Genomic DNA, 15,942 nt, shown 5'->3' with positions numbered 1-15,942 from the left:
GACTCATTATATACCTGTCCAGGAGCTGTACTGTGGTTAACTGACTTAATTGTTGCAAAAGTATTAACCAAATGATGCATTCTTAATGTAGAACAGTGAAAGCTATGTATGTGCTGATGCACACACAACTTCTTGGAAAGTTATGTATGTGCCTTCAGAAAACTGACTGCGCAGAAAATATGAAAAAGTACTGGCGTATTGCAGTGTTAGTAATGCAGGTACAAGTAAGATGGTCAAAATGAGAATGATACACCTGATCAAAAGTTTTGGTTAAATACAGGAAGTGTTGCAGTTTTATATCATTGAGCTACCTTATGTATTGCATCTGTATTTTTTCTAGGTCCTTCTTTTCGCTGTGATTGTGAACAGTCAAGACCTCCCTCCTCCCAAACTGGATGCGAGTCTGTTCCATCCATCTTGGTGGAGTTATCTCCAGATCCATGAGGATGAGACTACCCATCGGGAGCAGTAATTTTCGCAGCTATGTGGGTTGTTTACAATTTTCCCAGTATCCAGCCTATAAGGGCATTTCTGTATGTCATAACCCTTCCCATAGGTGGGGGTATACGCAACCCATACGGTCACTGCTGCTTCCAGTATGCAAGTGTGTGCTCTATTGTACTTGTGCATTTAAGGCTACTGACATAAACAGTTTGTATCACATGCCCCCCACCTTCTGCAGGTTATTGCCATATGGCAACATGGTGCACCACACACTCTCCCCCTTGAAGGCTACTGCTATGCCACATTTATGCCCAGACCATTTGCACCACCCTCTTTCTCTGCAGACTTGCAGCTGGCTTTGTCCCCCTGAGGATAGGCATGTCCATTATTTCTGATGTTTCCATGAAGTACCTGAGCTACTAGAAGTACACTGGTTGCCTGGGTTTTAGTCAAAGCTTTATCCCTCTGTGCCAATAAAGCTGACTATATATACATTTTAGCTAGGCTGTTTCAACTGCATTACCTTTCCTTTCCTGAATTAATGCTTGGTGTCATATAGAATTTGGTTTAAATTTAAGTAATTTGATAGTTTTATCTCTGCTCCCTTTTTTAAGCATGCTTGTAAGGGAGTGGGAATTAATTTATACCTTTTAATTTGGTACAGTAGCTGTTGGCTTAGATTAAAGAGCTGTTAGTAATTTCCTGTGGTCCAGTGGTACAAGGTTTGATTCCCTCCGCTTCCATTACCTAACAGTGCGACTGAGCAAACCACTTAACCAGACACCGCTCCTGGGCTGAGTCTGATGGAGATCGGTGCTCTACCCCAGAAAACAAATAAGATAAATGTTTGCCTTTAATATTATTTTAAATTCAGTACCTTAACATTTAAGCTGTGCCTTTACTACTGATGCTTTTGTTAGTTTCATATTTACATTTGGCACGGATTACTATGCATGCAGAGCAGTAGCTGTGTTAGTCAGCAGGCAGGTAAGTAGGCATGAGAGAATGAAATGCAAGCTGTAGGCATAACCTTAAAAACATGTTTGTGGTTCTTTCTGTATATTGTAAGCAGTATTAATTCTTCAAATATCTTTTAATTCCAGTCTTCAGTTAATGTTGTATATTTTTTCTTCAAAGTTTGAAGTTAAGGCATGCTGATGTGTGTAATTTTCAGACATGGCTACAGAGATTAGAGTGATGCTGTTTTATTCTTTCCCTCAAGTGTTTTCTTAGTGTTGACTTTGAAATTTGGTGCGTTAAGTTCTGGCTGAGTATCTCTTGAGACAGTTGTCAACCAAGTTTGTTGCAAACTCCTAGGCAGAGATTTGCGACCCCTTTCCAAGTAATGTCTGATTTTCTTGCTTTTGTAAAAAAAAAACAAAAAAAAAAAAACACATGTTCATTAAATGAGTAACTGATAACGAAGTAAAAAAATTGGTCTCTGCTGCTTGTCTGCTTAATCTTTAGGTGCTTGCATATAAAAATAAATAAAACTAAAAAATAATCACCAACAACTGTCTTAAGCTCTCAGAGAAGGCCTGGATTCAGGGTGTTGTAGAGAAGTCAGAGAACAGCACACAAAAAATGGAAGCACTATCACCCTTGTGTCCCTCTTGTTACAGGGGTAAGAAGTGCTGATCATACAAATAAGGGTAAAACTTGGCTAGGCTTGTTAAGGGCCCTAGAGTTATTAGCCTAGTAGCTTCCTATGATTCTGTAATGGTTAACGTGTTCACCTCAGAAGCAAGAGGTAGCAGATTTAATTCTCATCAAGGGAAATTAGCTAGGCTTAAAATGGCCCAAGAATGGGCAGGTAGTTGGTGTTTACCTATGTTTAGTGTTTACCTATGAACCTTTATTTAGGGTTGGAGTTTGGCATATTGGTTTATGTTTACCCCCCCCCTCTGTCTCTCTCTCTCACACACACACACACACACACACACACACACACACACACACACAGTTTAATGTCCAGTTAAACATGTTTAACAATGTCACGCTACCAGTAATCAGTAATTCATGGATTTGTTTTTTTTTTGTTTTTTTTTTATTATTTGTTTTTTACAGATGTTCCTTCAGGCTATCCTTTCCCATCCTTACCCGAATCTTTTGAAAGTCATTATCCATATCTTCTTCACCCTCCCACAGCATCAGATGCAGATGGATTGGCTCCAGATATACCACTGTCTACTGATGTTTCTGAGCATATACCCAACTCTCCAGCAATAAAGGCTGCACATCTGCACTCTCCACAGATGGTTGAGACCCTACATCCCTCAATAGATACTAGACCTATAGAAGACAACATAGACGAGGAAGAGGAAGAAGAGCAGGAGAATCCGAGAAATGAGTTGGAACAAAATCTGGAAGAACTTTGTGAGAAGCGTTTGGAGGTTGAAAAAAGTAGCATGGATGCATTAGAAAATTTATGCGATCAAAATGGCCTGTTACAGGAAGATGAACATTTAACTGAACTGGACAGACATGAGGAGGAAGCGCTTATTGAAGACTGTCACTCAGCTTACCAGCCAGTGGTTGGTGCCTCAGAAACAGAGTTCCAGAATGAGGCAGGTAACCAGGAGAATCTCTGTTCCACTCATGAGGATTTTGACAGTTCTCTGACTTGCCTCAGAACAGAACAGTCAACAGCAGAACTAAGTTTACATTCTGACAATCAGACTTTAGCAACACATGTAACTGATGAACTTGACTTTAATGACAAGACAGCACTGGAAGAAACATTGACTTCAGCAGCAGAAGCTGCTGCTGAGTCGGATTTTAATGACAATGATACTGAGTTAGCTTGCCAAATTTCCAAGTTAGTGACAGTAGACATTAAACCAGATGACCCCTTGGCTGGCATGAATGCACTGGTAGCAGCTACAGAGATGCCCCAAGCTTGTTCTATACATTTGGATGATAGTGTTAATGCCCCGTTGACTTCTCCAGAGTTGACTTGTGACTTTTACCCAGAGGACTCTGAGATACTTCATGGAATTGCACTCTTAAGTGAAATAGCAGAGCAGGAGCTAAGGACAAGGAATCAAGAACGTGATGGTAAGTTATGTTTTGCATATTTGTTAATGCCATGTGGTTAATGCGTGGTGGGGAAAACTAAATACATTGCATGTGTACTTCTTCCTGAACATTTCAATGAAACGGTTTAGTTTATAAGGATGGTAGATGTGTAATTTAATGCCTGTGGTGCAGGACTGCATGTAGCCTAGAGAGAAAAGGTCGTCATTTGAAGGTAACCTTCACTATTGAAGTGAAGATAATGAATATAGTGTGGACATGTTCTTCGTGCTTCATTATTGCAGTCATCACGTTTGGGTTATCCCTGCCAGGGTAGCCCTCGGCCGGCCCGAATACCAGAGACTTAGTATTTCTGCATCGGTTGCTGTCGCTTGAGGACTGACGTTGGGTCATCAGTAGTATAAAGTAAGGTAGCCGATGCAATTATATCAGTCTTTCTTGCTGTGGAGCCCGAAGCAGAAACAGTTCACATGCGTGCCGGTCATCTGCTACCTGAGTTTTCGTCTATCGAATTGAAGTTGAAGTCTTCTAAAGTTAAGTACCCCATTGGGGATCCTTTTTTCTTGCACTAACCGATGTCAGAAAAAGTTAATAATTGTCTCGCCTGTGGAAAGCAAATACCTCACAGAGACTTCCACTCTTACTGTGTCACTTGATGTTCTTCGTGTTTCACTGTTGCAATCATTACATTTGGGTAATCTGCTGGCAGGTTGCCCTCAGTCAGCCTGAATTCCAAAGTCTTGAGTTCTGTGTCGGTTGCTGTCTTCTCTTCCAATGCATCAGGTTGTCAGGGGTATAAAACATGCAGCCGATGCCATTTTCTTTAGTCTTTCTTGCCGCGTGGTGCCCGAAGCAGAAGCATTTCGCAAGTGCCGGTCGGCCGACTACTGAAATATTCGAGTTTGAGTTTCAGAACCAAAATCTTCACTAAAGCGAAGTACCCCATTGGGGAAACTTTTTTTCTTGCTTCTTACCAATGTCAGAAGAAGTTAATAATTGTATTACTTGTGGGAAGCAAGTACCTCATAAGGATTTCCATTTATACTGTATTCCTTGCCTAGGCCCTTATCACAATGTGCCTGGCTGTCGGTTTTGTGCTAGATTTAACCAACATACTATTAAGCGTCTGTATATTTTTGCATCAAAGTATTTTGGAAACGGATTTAACTACCCAAAAATGTCGGATAGCAATCCGACTACCGGAGTACATAAAAAACACAAAGAGAAGGACAGAGAAAGGCAGTCGAGATCCAAAACCGATGAAGTTTCTCCTAAGCCAGTCGCCGGTTCGCTGGTACTCAGTGAGACACTTTTGCAGCCCCTGATACCCGCTACCTTCGAGTCGCAAGCCTCTACCGACACCCATGTGGAGTCCGGCATGCCGCAAAATACTCAAAGTATTGGACCGACGGATGTATCTCCCTCGGATGGGTCCGGAGCCACTGAGCAGGCACCGGCTTCTGAAGGTGTATTCAGACCTCAACATTTATATATATCATCCGACGACAGCTGCAAAACCAAAGGCAAAGACAACTTCTAAAACTAAAAAACTGGCGCCTGAGCCACGTGCACAGGCCTCTATGCCTAAAAAACAGATGATCAAAATGGCTGAAGACCTTATTACCTTGATCAGGGGTACCCATCCCCCTCCAGATAAGAGGCCTAGGCAAGACACTGATTATGAATCTTCAGGTCAGGTTTCTATTTCTTTTGATTCCTCTGCTGATCAGGAATTATCTATACCTCCCTATGAGGATTCTGATGCTGAGGAGTCTATTCCATCTGCATCTCCTCCAGAGGATTATTCATTTGGAGAAACCTTGCATACTTTGAGGGAGCATTTTCACTGGGAGAGTCAAGACTTCTCAGAATCAAAAAAGAGGCTCAGGGATTTCCTTCTCCCTCAGCACAAGCCTTTAGCCATTCCCCCTGTTTTAGACATTGTGGATGATGTGTTTTCGGAGTCAAGCTTGGCCCCTGACTCCTTGCCTCCGGCTCCCAGTAAGCCTGACAGATATTACAGGGTCCCTGACTCACATAAATTTTTATTTAGAAACCCTGCTGCTGACCCTGAAACTATTTCACAGGGCCAAAGGGAGTTAAGGCCTCAACAGCAAAAAACCCTACCCCCTCTGACAGAGATTCAAGGGCACTAGACAGATGGAGAAAAAAGGTTTATACATCTGCAACCTTGGCAGTAAGGGCCTTAAACTGCCAATTTCACATGCTTAAGTACCAGCAACATGGTATGGGATTGCTGAAACAGAAAATGATGTTGATTTCAGAATGTGCAGAAAATAAAGAATTGCAGGAATTATTGCATGCAGCTGAACAAGTTGGAAAGCATACTTTGCAATGTGGTTTTGATTCCTTAGAGGCCTCCTGTAGGGCCGCAGTTACTGTATCTGTGATTAAGAGGTATGCCTGGTTAAACTAACAAAATTTGCCTGATCATGTTAAAGCTAAATTGCTAGATGCACCTTTACAGCCTGATTATTTCTTTGGTATTAAGGCAGAAGAGGTTTTAAAGAAAATGGAAGACAAAGCTAAGTCTATGCAAACTGTTAAAGGTTTCTTACAAGTGCAGCCACTGCTGTGCTGCAGGGCAGGCTTTGCCACTGCTGTGCTGCAGGGCCTTATAGCGCACCTAATGCTGTTTGGCTCCAGCCTCCCAACCATAGCTTTGGGATTCTAACCAAATGTAATGACAAACAGTGAAACACGAAGTACATAGTGCAGTTGTGTACACTTACCATAAATGTAGATGTTCGAGTTTATTCAGTGTTGCAGTCCAGGTTACCCTCCCGCCATCCCCCTGTCATTCTGAAGTTTATCTTTCCTTCACTATCTTCTACAATCTATGTGGTGTATTTGCTTGTAGATGAAGGTAAAGTTTATATTGATGCATGTATATATATATATATATATATATATATATATATATATATATATATATATATATATCTATATGTCATATTGCTGCCTTTTTGGGAGCACCTGACATAGAGGGCAAGAAAAACTAAAGAAAATGGCGTCGGCTGTATGTTTTATACCCCTTATGTCATGGAAGAGAAGACAGCAACCGACGCAAGACCTAAGACTTTGGAATTCAGGCCGACTGAGGGCAACCTGCTAGCAGATTACCCAAATGTAATGACTGCAACAGTGAATACACTCGAACATCTGCATTTATGGTACGAGTACACAACTGTACTAAGGCCCAGACCACAATGCCCCCCGCTGTCACTTCTGTGCTTTGTTCAATGCCAGAACCATCTGTCGTCGGGCCCTTATTGTAGCCAGATATTTCCGTTTACATTCCTCTAATTCTGATATGGCTTCGGTTAGCCATCCGACAGCAGATCTTCCGAAAAAACGTAAAGATAAAGACAGACCGCACAGGTCCAAACCTACCGACAACGCTTCCTTTAAGCTAGTCATTAGTCCTCTGGTACTCAGTGAGGTGCTTTTGCAGCCCCTGATGCCCACTTTAGTTGATTCGCTGGCCGCTACCGAGACCCTTTCAGAGTCTGGTATGCCGCAAAACTCTTATTCGACTAAGGATCCTGCGGTCGTCTCTACCTTGGATGGGTCCGGAGCCGGTGAGCAGGCACCGGCTTCCGAGGAAGTCCTTCGCACAACCGAATCTTGACTGTCTTCTTTCGCGACTACCGTTCTTAAAAAACAACAGAGTTTCTTAGGCCCAGGGTTCGAACCACACCCAAGAAACCAACGACCAACTCTCAGGCACCTGCTACCTTGCCTCAGTCGCAAATGCTTAAAATTTGATCAGAGGAAGCTAGGCTACCCCCCTCCAAAAGGAAGAGAGATCTGTCCCCTGTAGTTTTATCTGCACAAGAGTCAGATGAATCTGATGCATCTGACTGTGAAAACATGCAACCCCTCTCCACTTATGAGGATTCTGATGCAGAGGATTCCATTCCTTCAGCCTCTCCCCCAGAGGATTTTTCTTTTGGGGAAATCCTGCATACCTTGAAGCATTTCCAGTGAGAGAATCAGGACTACCCTCAGTCTAAAGAGAGACTATGGGAATTCCTAGATCTTCATCAACACAGACCCTTGGCCATCCCCCAGTAATGGATGTTGTGGAGGATGTTTTCCATGAATCCAGCTTGACTTCTGATGCCCTACCTCCTGCTCCCAGAAAACCAGACAGGTACTATAAAGTCCCTGACTCACACAAATATCTTTTTTAAAAATCCAACAGCTGACCCTGAGGTCATTTCTCAAGGGCCAAAAGGGATTGGACAGATGGGGTACACCTCAGCTACTCTTGCTATCTGGGCACTAAACTGTCAGTTCCATATGCTGAAATATCAGCAACATACCTTGGAACTCCTTAAACAAAAAATGTCTTCCTTTCCTGCTTGGGCAGAATTTAAAGATTTGCAAGACTTAATGCATTCTGCAAGTCAAGTACCTAAACACACTTTGCACTGTGGTTTTGACGCCCTAGAAGCTTCTTACAGGGCAGCAGTCACTGGTTGTCATTAGAAGACATGCATGGCTTAAGAAACAACCCCTGCCCTGACCATGTCAAATCTAAATTATTGGATGCTCCCTTGCATAAAGATAATTTATTTGGCACTAAGGCAGAAGAGTTCTTAAAAAAAAAGATGGAAGAAAAAGCAAAATCTATGAAAACCGTTCTGGATATTTTACAGGCACAGCCCCCTAGGTTCAGCAGGCATTGTCCCTCCAAGAACTAGTCCTTTCCTGCTCCGAGTAAACTGTCCGAGCCTAGGCCCCGAGGGTACAAACCCCCCAGACAGCAGCCCCAGGGAATGCAGAGATCTATGCAGTGGACTACCTCCACTTCAAAACCAGGGAGTTCTAAGTCACTCCCTTATGGAAAGAACTCAGTGACTCACCACCTCCTCCACCCCCCCTCTGCCCACCTTCACATACCCCTGGGAGGAAAACTCTCCTTTCACTCAAGCACCTGGGCCACCATTACCAAGGACCAATGGGTTCTGAACATTGTGTCTCAGAGATACAGATTTTCCTTCCACACCCTTCCCAACCCCAAAAGGGTTCCCACATCTACCACCAAATCAGTGGGCAGAGGCTCAAAAGCAAATCCTTTCCCTGCTCTCTCTGAGGGCAGTAGAGCACGTTCTTGCAAAAAAGGACAAGGCTTCTACTCCAGAGTTTTTCTGGTGCCCAGAAAAGTGGGCACCTGGTGCCCCATCCTCAACCTATCCATTCTAAACACCTTCCTGGTGATCCCAAAATTCAAAATGCTCACCCTCCAGCAGCTGCTACCCATGCTTTCCAAAGATGCTTGGCTAGCCACCATAGATCTAAAAGGCCTACCTCCACATTCCCATCAGGGAATCATCCAGGAAATATCTTCGCTTCAGGGCAGGATCTCAACACTTTCAGTTATCTGCGCTTCCCTTTGGCTTATCTACTGCTCCCAGAGTTTTCAAAAAATGTCTGGCTCCTGCCATTGCCTTTTGCAGACAAAGAAATATCCAAATTTACCCATACTTAGACGACTGCCTTATTTAGGCAGACGGCAAGGAAAAGCTGCTCAAGCACCTGGCCTTTGTAAAGACCCTACTAACCTCCCTGGGGTACACAGTCCACAAAAAGAAATCCAAACAAGTGCCCACCCAAAGGATAATCTTCCTGGGAGTAAGTCTGGACACAGCATCCCAGATGGCATAACTTACACCAGAGAAACAAATTTACCTGACAACTTACTTCTCTCAACTAGCCACCAGGTCCCAGCTATCTGCAAGGAAGACCCTGCAAGCTGTGGGGTACATGGCATCTTGCATACTTCTCATTCCATATGCCACACTGCATATGAGGAAACTTCAGTAGTACCTAAAGAGCCTTTGGTGTCAACACTCTCAAGACCTGGAAACTATCCTACCTATAATTCCTTGCTTCAGAAAGGATTTTCTTTGGTGGGCAGCAGCGTGCTCCCACAATAAGGGACTGCCTTTCTCCACACCCCCCACCGCCCAGACCCTCACCACAGACTCATCAGACTACGCATGGGGTGCACACCTGGATGGCAGGTGCATAAAGGGCCAATGGAGCCCACAGCAAATCTCTCTGCACATCGATCTAAAAGAGATGATGGTTATACAACATGCCTTGATAGCTTTCAAACCCCTTCTCGCTCCAGGGGTTCTCCTGATCAAAACAGACAACACCACTGTGATGTAGTACATCAACAAGCAGGGAGGGACTCACTCCTACCCTCTGTACAGGCTGGGCATGACCCTTTGAGTCGCAGCCTCTTCCATGCCAACTACACCTGTTAGCACAATACCTACCAGGCTCTCTCAACTCTCTGGCAGATCAATAAAGCAGAAATCTTCTGAATCCACACGAGTGGCAACTCAGCAGAAGTACCTTCACCCTAATAACTCAGAAATGGGGAACCCTGAAGGTCAACCTGTTTGCCTCCCACACCAACCATCAGCTCAGCAAATTCTGCACCAGTGAGCATCACTGCATGGCTCGGAAAGTGGATTCCCTGTCCTTCCCCTGGGTCAATCTATCGGTCTATGCCTTTCCTCCCCTACCTCTCATCCCCAGGGTACTGCTCAAAGTAAGGGAGGAAAAGCCAAGTACTGTTCTTATAGCTCCAGGCGGGCCCTGACAACACTGGTACCCCTTGCTGTGCAGTCTGTCCCTGCTGCATGGCATCTTCCTCAGATTCCAAACCTCCTGACCCAGAGGGAAGGGGAATTCATGCATCCCCAATTAGACACTCAATTTGGCAGCTTGGCTTATTCCCCAACCCCAAAACAATCTGCCATCCTCCGCAAACAGGTTCTGGACGTTATCTTAGAGGCCAGACGCCCTAGCACCAGAAAGTCTCATGCAGGTAAATGGAATAGGTTCTGCACCTGAATCCAGGCTAAGGGAGCCAGTACAGCACAGCCTTCCATCCCTCTCATCCTGGATTACTTAGCTGACCTACTACACAGTGGCCTCTCTTTCTCCTTTAAAAAAAATTCATGCCTCTGCTACTTCTGCTCATTTTCCCACTGAGCAGCCCCTTTTCTCACACCCTTTGATCAAACAGTTCCTCAGAGGGGATATCAACCTGGTGCCCCCTAGAAGGGCACCAAAACAAGCCTGGGACCTTAAATTTGTCTTGGGAAAAGCTCACCCTGCCCTCTTTCGAACCAGCTTCTTTTGCAGAGTTAAAATTTATCTCCTGGAAAACAGCATTCCTTCTGGCCATCACTTCAGAAAGAAGAGTCTCTGAGCTGCAAGCACTCATGGCTGTGGAACCCTTCCATCTTCTCCCATGCAGACAGGGTATCCCTCAGAGCTAACTCAACCAATCCATAAATTTGCCCACCTTCTTTCTTAATCCCTAGAACAAGGAGGAAAGGATTCTTCACTCTTTCTAAATGTGCACAGACAGCTCAGATTTTATCTGGACAGGACTAAATCCTTCAGAAAGTCTGATCAATTGCTGGTTAGCTTTGCTACAGGGGCAGAAGGCAAAGCCATCTCCATGCAAACCATTTCCAAATGGATAGCACACTGCATCCATTTCTGCTAAAAACAGCATGGAAAGCCTCACCCCAAGGGGGTCAGGACACACACCACCAGAGCAGCCTCCACCTCAGCAGCTTTCCTCAGAGGAGTCCCCACTAGGGACATTCTGGAAGCTGCCACCTGGACATCTGCTGACATTTTTACCAAGCATTACCACCTGCCTCTCTTCTCCAAATCCAGGGCAGGGTTTGCCTCCACAGTCTTGCAGGGCATCCTAGCCAGCCCTAAGTTTCCTTGACTGCCTCCACCCATTTCCTCAGCTTTGGGAATCTACCCAAATGTGATGACTGTAACAGTGAAACGCAAAGAACATAGTATAGCTGTGTACACTTACCATAAATGTAGATGTTTGAGCGTCTTCACTGTTGCAGTCCTGGTTTCCCTCCCTCCATCCCCCTTTATTCTCTTTCACCTTTTATTACCCTCCCTCCATCCCCCTTTATTCTCTTTCACCTTTTATTACCCTCCCTCCATCCCCCTTTATTCTCTTTCACCTTTTATTACCATTCTTCATTGCTGTTCTCCCTTCCTTACAAGGGACATATTGGTATTAATTTTCCACTGGTGGGGTTCTTCCACCAGAACCTGGCCTCCTACTTTGGGGGCTCCTGACAGGTTAGGGCAAGAAAAACTGATGTAATGGCGTTGGCTGCCTTACTTTATACTACTGACAATCTGATGTCAGTCCTCAAGCGACAGCAACTGGTGCAGAAATACTAAGTCTCTGGTATTCGGGCTGGCCAAGGGCTACCCTGTCAGGGATAACCCAAATGTAATGACTGCAACAGTGAATACAGTTGGACATCTACATTTATGGTAAGTGTGCACAACTGTACTTTCTCTTGTGCATCAAGTGAAGTGTTTAAGGAGATGCTCACATTTTTTGAATGCAAGATGAAGGGCAATGTATGAGTCAAAACAGAAATATGTGGCTGCACTTTTGGGGGAAGGTGAGATTAAAGTGAACAGACCCATCAGAAATAAATATTAGGGCAAAAGAATGTACAATTTTAAAGTGTGGGTAAGCAACAGGAATCTCTGGACACCGTTATTGCGTCCAAGTGTACTTGTGCAGTATGGGTGACTACATTGTGGATTAAGTACTGAAGTAATGGAGTTGACCAAGAAATGGTTAGATTCTTGAACTTGTGTGTACCTAACATGGATTATTTGTTGAAATTGTGCCCTGACAAATAACAGTGCAGTTTTGTCTCTTGAGACAAGGGCTTTGCTTTTTTTGACCCCCACCACCACCACCACCACCACCACCACCACTGGCTCTCATCATTTTTGACTTGCTGTTCTGACCTTGGTAATGAAAACAAAGTGCATAATTTGAATCATTTTGTTGTATCCTCTTTGTTTGCATTATTTAGCAGTTGTACGGGTCTTTTCACAACCAATAAAGGTATTAATTATTAATTTTTGAGATTTCTATTAAGCCAGGTCCCCAGGAGTAATGCTTCAGCAGTCTGTTACCATAGAAATCTCTTGGTGCATTGTGTACAAGTCATGCATAGTGTTTTGATATGATCTGTCAGAAAACAAATCCTGCCGTAAAACACACCCTCCCTTGCAAAAAAAAAAAAATTGTGTTGCCTTACTTTTTCACTTTGACTGTAAAGATTCCACCGATATATGTGCTGCGTGTCATGCATATGGAGAACATACTGCATTTTTGTAGCATGGCTTAAGATCATCAGCACATTCCATACTTGTTCTACTGTAACAACTACACCATAGCATATTTACTTTTGTGCTTACTGCCTTAGCTAAGAGATAATGTATTAAAATGTGTTTTTGTTTTTGTTTCAGCTCTTCAAAGATAACTGCAGCTAGAAAGTATAGGGTGCGTACTTCAGATTCAATATTGACATCTACAATAAATTTACCCATATTATGTTTGAAGTCAAACACTTGCTTTCTAGAATTCAGTAAGATTTCCAAAACAATGATAAAGAAAATCATTCATTTTCCCCATTTTCTTGTCATTGTAGTAAGCACAATTCATAAAATAAACTGCCTTCTTGTAGACTGCATATGTAACAAAACACAGTTTGTCAAATTGATTATGTAAACTGAATGAGGGTAAATACAGTTGAATGAAAATCTTAATTTGCAGAGCAAATTGTCACCACATTTTTACTGGTTTCATAATCACCCAGTAGCACTGCACAGCATGGAAGAGAAATCAACAAGATGGGACAACATCTGATGTTCACAGGCATACATTTAAAAATCAAGTGCAGCAACTTAAGGCTGGAGTGAATCGTGGTCATTTAAGTTAGTCTGCCTAGCCTCATCATAGAGATGAAAAGTACAGTGCAATATAAAAACGTCTTGTCCATCAAGACATTGGATTTCCCCTTTTATGGTCATCTCCCAACAAATGTAAATTCTTTCATCTTCACTGAAATGACTTAAGATCAGCAGCCGATTAGGCAAATAGTCTTAATTATTCTGTTTAAGTTGAGCCTTTTCCTTCCCTCAACATCTCCACAAATAAAAAGAAGTTATGTACTTGGACAACACAGATGGAACGTTACGTTATCTTCATTCTTCCTCTGCAAGTGGGTTTGGATCCGATCTGTCTGGTCCGGCTCTGCCGATGCTAAAGCTTGCAGTCACCAAATCTCTCAAGCTTCTCCTTTACCCACAATGCTTCTACCAAATTATCTCACATCTTGTTTGCTGCTACATTAGCGTAGGAAGATTGAGAATTATGGAAAAGCCATATCCAGAGATGTCCTTCAAGAATGCAACTGCAGTCATAACATGTGGGTTGTCCTGCCTCAGGCAGCCCTCGGTCGGCCGGATTCCAAAGTCTGGGTCCGACGTCGGCTGATGTCGCATTTCTCTCCGACGTCAGAGCGGCTGGAGTATATAAGCATCAGCCGACGCCATTTTCTTCAGTGTTTCTTGCCCCAGATGCCAGGTGCCCTCCAAGGAAGGCTGTAATCAAATTGGAAGACAAAAACAGGATTCCAAACAAATACATGAGCAATAAAACAAATGCACCATAACAGATATCCCCAGCTAAGAGTAACAGGGATAGGAGTGGACCCTAAGCATACAGGGGTATGGAGGGAGGGAAAACCCGACTGCAGTTGCATGTCTATCAGACATCTACATTTATGGTAGGTACAAAACTGTACTATGTCCTTCAAGAATGCAACTGCAGTCATAACATGTGGGTAGAATACCATAGCTTAGCTGGGGGAGGAGGTATGCTCTAGGAAAGAGATGGTGTGGCAATCAAACCCTGCAGGACTGCCGAAGCAAAGCCTGCTCTGGATCTGGAATATAGGGGGAGATTGTAGTGTTTTGAGAATGTATACACCCGTGACTGATCAGCAGTCTAACTTGGAGTCCGCTACTTTTCACAGTGTGTGTTCTATCTGTGAGCCAATTTGCAACCCATCAAGTGATATAGGGGTTGATGCCTAGTTTGGTGAGTTTATCAATAATTTCTAAGTGAGGAATGGTATCAAAGCCTTTGGCCAGAGTGAGGTAGGTTGTATGCACTGCCTTACCTTCGTCTGCAGCCCTAATGACTGACTCAAAGAAGTCAACCAGGTTCAGTAGGCATGATCTCCCTTTCACAAAGCCAAATTGCATGGGGTCTAGAGTTTGGAGATTTCCTATATCTTTGAAATAAGGTCCATGTTGATGCTCTCCATAGCTTTACATATCAGACTCATCAGACTAACGGGGTGATAATTCCCAGGGTCTGTAGTCGCTCCCCCTGTATGGAGAGGGATGACTTTAGCAGTGCACATTCGGTAGGGACAAAGCCTGAGGTGTTGCTGTGACTGAACAGGGCACATAGATGTGGTGCCAGTTCATTTTGTAGTTCATGTAGAACACAGCCAGGGATGTTATTGCGTCCCATGGAAGCTGTATTCTTGGCCACTCAGCTTTGGAGAAGTTTTTCTAGGCAGTTACCTTTGCGGGGGGGGGGTGAGATGTGGATTTCCATGGTGATTAATTTATGGTCGGTTCTGACCAAGGAGGGATTGACTGTTGGTGTAGAGCAGTGGTCGCCCATGTTCGTAATAACCAGGTGAAGGATGTTGCTCCCTCTAGTGGGCGTCAGAGTGAGCTGCTCCTGGGCATTGGAATTGATGAATTCCAGGAAGCGTTGGGCCAGTGTATTGGTGCTTGAGTAGATGTCCTTCAAGGATGCATCTGCAGTCCTTACAAATGGGTAGCCCTGTCGTCAGGCAGCCCTTCGGTCGGCCGGATTCCAAAGTCTGGGTCTGGCTTCGGCTGGTGTCGCACTTCACCCGACGTCATCGCTGCAGTTTTTCGGGTATAAAGGCATCAGCCGATGCCATTTTCCTCCGTCTTTCTTGCCGCGTGGCGCCCGAAGCAGAAGCTGCTCGCAAGTGCCGGTCGGTCAGATCCAGAGATTACTACTACCGAATACTACTTCGAAGACTTCTAAAAAGCTAAGTACCCCGTTGGGGACTCTTTCTTGCCTCAGCCGATGTCAGAAAAAGTGAATAACTGTTTAACTTGTGGGAAACAAATACCTCATAAAGATTTCCACTCCTACTGCTTACCTTTAGGCCCAGACCACGACGTAGCAGCTTGTCTAGCCTGTGCTTCTTTTAACCGAAGGACGCTTAGACGTTGGTCGGAGTTTGCTGAGCAGTTTTTCGGCTCTGATTTTGCCTATATTATGCCGTCGGATAATACGACTACACAAATTACCAAAAAACGCAAAGAAAAGGACAGACACTCGCGGTCCGTGGTTTTGGCCGAAACCGCGGTTAAGCAAACCGCGAGTGTCTCTGTTTCGGCCGAAACCGAGCAAGTGGTTTTTTCTTCAGCCGAAATCATGCCTTCTACCGAGGCCTCTTCTAACCCGGTAGATTCGGCTTCTGAAATCCAACCTTCTGT

The 15,942-nt window shown here is 44.1% G+C and overlaps 1 protein-coding gene across 1 annotated transcript in view; it reads left to right on the top strand.

The window, feature by feature from the left end:
- TNRC18 (trinucleotide repeat containing 18) overlaps positions 1–15,942 on the top strand; it is a 725,141-nt gene that overhangs the window by 185,978 nt on the left and 523,221 nt on the right. Inside the window, exon 8 of the mRNA XM_044088920.1 lies at positions 2,512–3,501. Within this exon, the coding sequence (XP_043944855.1) occupies positions 2,512–3,501 (990 nt within the window). The remainder of the gene's footprint in view (positions 1–2,511; positions 3,502–15,942) is intronic.

Source organism: Protopterus annectens, chromosome 12.part0 (genome assembly GCF_019279795.1).
Source record: "Protopterus annectens isolate FY-2018-M chromosome 12.part0, PAN1.0, whole genome shotgun sequence".
Taxonomy (NCBI): Eukaryota; Metazoa; Chordata; order Ceratodontiformes; family Protopteridae; genus Protopterus; species Protopterus annectens.
This window is presented reverse-complemented; position numbering and strand designations above follow the sequence as displayed.